The sequence below is a fragment of the Marmota marmota genome, unplaced genomic scaffold (assembly GCF_001458135.2).
Source record: "Marmota marmota marmota unplaced genomic scaffold, marMar, whole genome shotgun sequence".
NCBI classification, from domain to species: domain Eukaryota; kingdom Metazoa; phylum Chordata; class Mammalia; order Rodentia; family Sciuridae; genus Marmota; species Marmota marmota.
In genome coordinates this window covers 4054665-4060859 of record NW_026000080.1, presented here as the reverse complement: position 1 = coordinate 4060859, position 6195 = coordinate 4054665, and the positions used below count along the sequence as shown (strand labels likewise).

Here is a 6195-nt window from a genome sequence, read left to right as displayed (position 1 = left end):
CTCAAAAAAAAAAAAAAAAAAAGCCCAGGCCAACTCCCAGAAGGCAGTTGCCTATTAAGAAAATTATTTTCCCTTTATCTCAGTTTCCACAGCAACAATTTAATGCTCACAGAGGATGAAATATGATTTTGAAGATTCAAGTCTTCTTAGAAGACCTCATTTCATATTTACCAGACATTCTTTGGATATGCTCAATCAGATCATTTCAAGTCCCAAGATGCAGTAAGAATTGATTAACAGAAAAATACATCCTGAAGTTTTAAGTGGCAATTATGTTCCCCCATCTTCCTTAGGAATTTGATTTTAGAGAAGCCTTCTCAAAATCATGGGTAGGGTATACTTTTAGTTAAAAACTTCCATTCCTGACTTTTGATGAAAACACACATGGGATCATTTAAGAAAACTGTCCTTGTTTGACCCCCATTCTAAACCCCAAACCATGGTGCGGTATCCTTTGTCCACTGAGGTTGAGGAAATTTTCCTAACAGTCCAGATGACAGCAAGCAAAGCACAGCTCTCCAATGAAGAGCTTCCTCTACGGGTGGGTTTGCTGCTCTTCTCAAGAAGGTTATTTGCACCATAAACTATAAGAAGGGAAAACGCCTTTGACATTCTCAGACTTCCATCTCCAAAATCAAGAGTTCTTAATTTTGACCTCTTGCTGTAGCCACTTGAAAGCCCTGCCTCTTGACTTTTGGGGTCTAATTCATGCCTTTCTGTAAATAGGTCTCATGATATCCCTAAGAGATTGCAATCATGTCATGCAGCTTTCTACACAACCCTTTTTTGCAAGAAATAATTCCTTTCGAAAGCCAATTTAGGGAGGAAAATAATGAAGGATGAAATATCTCCCACAACAAACTGATTCCAGAGTGTAGGGTTAACCTTGGAGCAACCCTTTCCTAAGGCAACGGAGTAGCTCATCTCTGAATGGTGGAGATTAAACACAATACTGACCTCCTCAGACAGCAGACACTGGACAGGAAGGCCGAGGACTCTTTCTGATACTCCTCTTTGCTGCTACATTCCTTCAGGAATTCCTGCAGATCCGTTTCAGGAAATCCATTCTGCTGGTATTTCTTTAAAAAAGCACACAATGTTGTTACCCTCTCTATAGAGCATGAGAAATTGCTCACTTTGTCAACAAACCAAATTCACCTTTGCTAAAATAAAAGTCTCCCACAGTGCAAGCTGAGATCCAGTAAGTGATATTAGCAATGATGAATTAATCTGTCAGTCCCAGAACAGCCAAGACAAGGCCACCATGGGAACAGAGAACAAACTAAAGGAAAATTCCAGAAAGAAAGCCAGGGAGAGCAAGGGAGGGAAATAGTCCAAAGTCTAAAGCTAGAATGCTAATTGCAAGACTATATAAGACCTCCCACTCCACACCCTGCCAAGGTAGAATCTGCCTGTGAAATTGACCACTGAGACAGAAAGAAGTAGATTTTTTTCCAAGCAGAAACAAAGACCCTAGGCCTAGGACCCCTTCCCTTCACAATTGGTGGGGTCACCAAACTCAACAAGAGGCTTGCCCATGCACAGGGACACCGCCACTCATGGACACCAAACTCCACAGCAAGAGCGTGCAGGTCTCCCTCAGCCATGTCCTGCTGTTGGAGTCAACCACCATCCCCGCTGGATGCTAATCCCCACTAAGTCAATACCTGGCTTTCTTCTGAGTTAGTCTGGGGAAGGGTTAAGCAGAGGACAGCACTGAAGGTGCCGACATGGTACCCAGTGTTGTTCAGGCACTGGCCCTGAAGAGGTCTTCCAAGAATAGCCATCTGCTGTGCAGGTGCCTGGGGAGGCCAACTTCCCTCAAGATACGAACTGATAAATTAGGCCCAGCCAGGTGGCTTAGAAAGGTCCAAGCTAAACAGAGAAAAACCCTTCACCCTCCTGACTTAAAGGAAACCTGCACCATGCAAGTGGCCAATTCATTCAGTATAAGGTCCGGCAATATCTGGACAGTGGTCAGGGTGGCAATCATCTCTCATCCCTGAAATTTATCACCCAATACCTAAGTTCCAGGTAGCCATGCAGGTAGGTGTGTCCATCAGTGCCTAGAAAGGTGCCCAGCTACTGGTCTCACCTCCTCTCCTATTTCCTTTCTCTTTTCCACCACACCTACAAACCAACACACCAGGTCTGGGTAACAGGGACATTGTCCTAAATGCATATTCAAAATTATTTTCCAGCATCTAAAAGTGTATTTTCTATAAATCTTCAAAATCTAAATAAAATTATAATATTTTAAGTAAAATATATTTTCCTGTCTTCCAATCTATACAGAATTTACGGTGGTTTGTTTTTGTTTTTTTTTTTTTTGTAGCAAATATAGATAACAACTTACTTTAATGGTGTCGTAAGAATCCGTAATAAGTGCAATAAAAAGGCTGAGAATCATGTATATAAAAAGGCTGATGAAGGAATACAAGTACAGACGGCTGAATAGCCACACCAAGATGCTCTTCTGCTGGATTTGAGCAAAGGTTGCAAACATGTCGTCACCGTTGACCAGGGAAAACAGGCACTCGGCGACTATGTTCAGGTTTTCAAACTGCAAGAGGGAAACAGATCAGCTTCTGAGATAAAGTAGGCTCCAGAGCAGAGAGCTTTAAGAGTTTTCTTAAAGTTGTTTTTGTCATTAGTAGAAGACAAAACACCAAAAGAACTAGACAAACATTATTCAATACCCATTCCATACTTTCAAAGAAGATCTTTTGACATTTCCCTTGGCTTTTTACCATGCATTTTGTATATGTTCACGATTACTTCATTTAACAAATTTGGATCCTGATTTTTTTTTCTATTTAACAAAGCATCTTCTTATTCATGCATAGAGAGCACTTGTTATCTAATAGACCATTTCTTGAACATGCCAAATTTAACTACTTCCCAGCCACTGGATATTCCAGGTTTGCTATTATAAATTATAACAATGTAATGAACATTTCTATGCACAATGTTTTTTCCTGTTATTGGGTCTAAGCTGTTAACATTTTTAAGGTTACAGTCTGCTAAACTGCTTTCTGAAGAACTATGGTGGCTGTACACTAACACCAGCAACAGATATAAGAGGCTGGGACATAATATGGGACCAAAAAGTTATGCTATGTGCATGGTTTCCCTGTAAACTTTCCAAACATGGGTTCAAGTAATTTTAGCACATTAAAAACTAAAGGCTGCCCAGAGGCAGGAAGTATTGAAGGATAAATAACTAAACATGGCTAATCCTAGGATTCCCTGTTACCAGGTAGACAGGCCACACAGCCAAGGTGTATGATAAAGCCCTGTGGCGTAGTGGAGGTGGGCCATACATGGTAAGTGACCCTCAGACCAGGACCAGGACCAAAGGCTGAGTAGCTCCCCAGTGAGAGAGACTATGTGTCCAGTGACTATGGGGATGCATGATGCTGAGCCTCAGGAGCAGGGACTGGAGAGGGATGTCCACATCACACTGCATAGGGCCTCCTTGGGCCCTTTATACACTTCAGGCTTAATCTAGTCTATAAGTAAACACAAGTAAAAGAAATTCAAACCAGATGGGGAACATGATCTGCATTCCTCAAAGTAACCAAGAACAAGCACACAGAAGATCTAGAAGAGGAAGAGTCCAGGGCAGGATGCCAGTCAGAGGCAGTGGAAGTCCAAGTAAGACAAGAGACTTCATGACCAGAGGTAGGGAAGGTATATCTAGGGCAGGGCTGAGGGAAGGGACTAAAAGGACTCATGTTTAGACAAGGTGAGTCTGAGTGCCACAGACTAGGTATTTTAGTTGAAGGTGTGCACCTGGAGTTGAGGAGCCCCTGGGGAACACCATAAACCTTGGAACCTCCAGCTGTCTTGGATTTGAACAGTTGACAAACTTTACCACATCCACTAAGAACAAATAGCAGTGCTTAGTGGGCTTATCTCTAGGGCCAGAGGATTAAATATTAGGTGCCTGTGAAACGCTTCTATCTAAAGAATAATAATGAACTAGTACACAAAAGACAATACAGATTTTTTTTTTTCCGGTGCTAAACCTGAACCCAGGACCTTGCGTATGCGAGGCAAGTGCTCTGCTGCTGAGCTACATCCCCAGCAACAAGATATTTTAAGAAACAGATGAACCAAGTTCCTGTACTTCTACCCTTAGGAGCAACGGCCTGTATGCCCATTAAGTCAGTGTGGCTTAGGGGGTTCGAATGCCCTTGATGAATGTCTGGGACACCTTCACTCAGAAGTCATGCTACGACTTCACATGCAACAAAATAAACCTCCCACCCCCTAACCAGGAAAAGGGACATTCCTTCCAAACTTACTGATTTCTGTCATTGAATCCAATCTCCTATCTAAGGATCATTAGCTCCAAAATAGTCAAGTACTTAAAACTATGTGTGGAATTTTGATCTTCCGTCCCTTCAATCTTCTAAGGCCTGTTCTTTCGACATGTTTCTCTGATCCACTTTTTTTTACTCCACTCTGATTATCAACATTTATAAGTGGATTATTACTGAAACTGCCAAGGAAGTGTCTTTCACTCCAACCTCTTCACCCTACAATCCAAGCTGCAGTGAAACCTAAATTTCATAGATGAAGATGGGTTTCAGGTCATTTCTCTTGCTTAAGGTTAGACAAAGTCTGGATGCAAAGTACAAACCCAACCAAGAAGATTGGAGTAAGTTCCTCCTTCATGCGGCCTCTCTGCCTCCCTTCACTGTAAATATGAACATCCTGTGCTTGTCTCTGCCCACAGCACCATGCCCATGGTCTATGTCTTGTCCTCATGGGATTTATTCTCTTCATCTCATGTATTTTCCTTCAAGTCAAAGTTCAAGGACCAATTCAAAGTCTGCTTCAAGACAGCCTGCCCTGGCAGTTCCAGTTCTTTCTCTGCTCTCTGTATCAACAAGAACCACAGAGCAATGCACACTTCTTTTTATCCCTATGAATAAACACCACATCTTATACTTCTTGTCCCATGGCTGGATTGGGCTGGATGAAGTTGGTGGCCCAAACAATAATCACATACATACTTTGCTAAATCGACAATTTTCAGAAACTAAATTAAAGACACTCTCCATAGAGACATGTAGGGAACATCCAGGTGAGCAATGCACTTAATATGCAGGTTACTTCACAGTAAGACAGGCAATTCCTAGTATAAATATTTTCCTCTTGTATACTAGTCATAAGCTGGTGAAGTTAAGCTGGTTCTATAGATGTCAGTAACTACTCTGGAATACTACTGTATTCCTCAATGTTTCTTTAAGAATCTGGTCAATTCCTTTCTTTAGTTTAAAACCCCCTAACAGTTTGTGGTTCAGGTTTCAGAACTGTAAATACCTAATTAGTCAGCACCTACCATATTAGTTTCTGAGTTTTCTATGGTTATTTAATTTCAGTTCCTACCATAATAGTTTGTTAATTTTCTATGTAGTTATCTAATTTCAGCCTAGACCTACTATCTGCCTCAATATTAATATTATTCATAACCATTAAACCTCTCCTTCCTATGTAGACCTAAGAATTATTATAGCCCATCAAAAAGTTACAACTGAGACCAAATAAATTGATTGGTGAATTCCCTGTCATTTCTGTATTACAAGAATTAGCTATAAATCAGAGTCAGTCTCAGTGGCCAAATCCCATAGAAATGATCTTAAAATACAAAGTAACATCATAATGTGCTTCCAATTAGAAGGACCACATTTACAGGGCACTGTTTTGTTTTTTTTTTGGGAGGGATAGGGTACCAGGAATTGAATGCAGGCCACTCACCCACTGAGCTACATCTCCAGCCCTTTATGTGTTTTATTTAGAGACAGGGTCTTGTTAACTTGCTTAGGGCCTTGCCAAATTGCTGAGTCTGGCTTTGAACTCAGGATCCTCCTGCCTCAGCCTCCAGAGCCACTGGGATTAGAGGTGTATGCCACCATGCCCAGCTTGTTTTGGTTCATGAGATCTTGGACCCTGGAAAGTAAGTACTGCTGTCTCTCTTTCAACAAAACTTTTTGGGCACCTGCCACCTGTCCTGAGACTGGACACTGGGAACCTAGAGAATAAGCCATAGTTTCTGCCTCCCAAGAACTCAGTCTAGAAGAAACTGACAAAGTCTGATGCACTGCAGACATTTAATAAAAATTAAATGGGTATTTCCATAAAAAGTCCCCGTAGTTTCTACAGGACCACACTGCAAATCCAAAC

General features: G+C 41.4%; 1 protein-coding gene across 6 annotated transcripts in view; it reads right to left on the bottom strand.

Annotated features, from left to right (window-relative positions):
- Positions 1-6195, bottom strand: part of Mcoln2 (mucolipin TRP cation channel 2) — a 64527-nt gene that overhangs the window by 11740 nt on the left and 46592 nt on the right. For 5 of the 6 annotated variants that reach the window (XM_048814999.1, XM_048814996.1, XM_048814997.1 and 2 more), the window contains 2 exons: positions 2357-2563; positions 958-1079 (listed from right to left, as the gene is read on the bottom strand). In XM_048814999.1, coding sequence (XP_048670956.1) covers positions 958-1079; positions 2357-2563 — 329 coding nt within the window. The remainder of the gene's footprint in view (positions 1-957; positions 1080-2356; positions 2564-6195) is intronic. The other variant, XM_048815001.1, reaches the window with a different exon arrangement.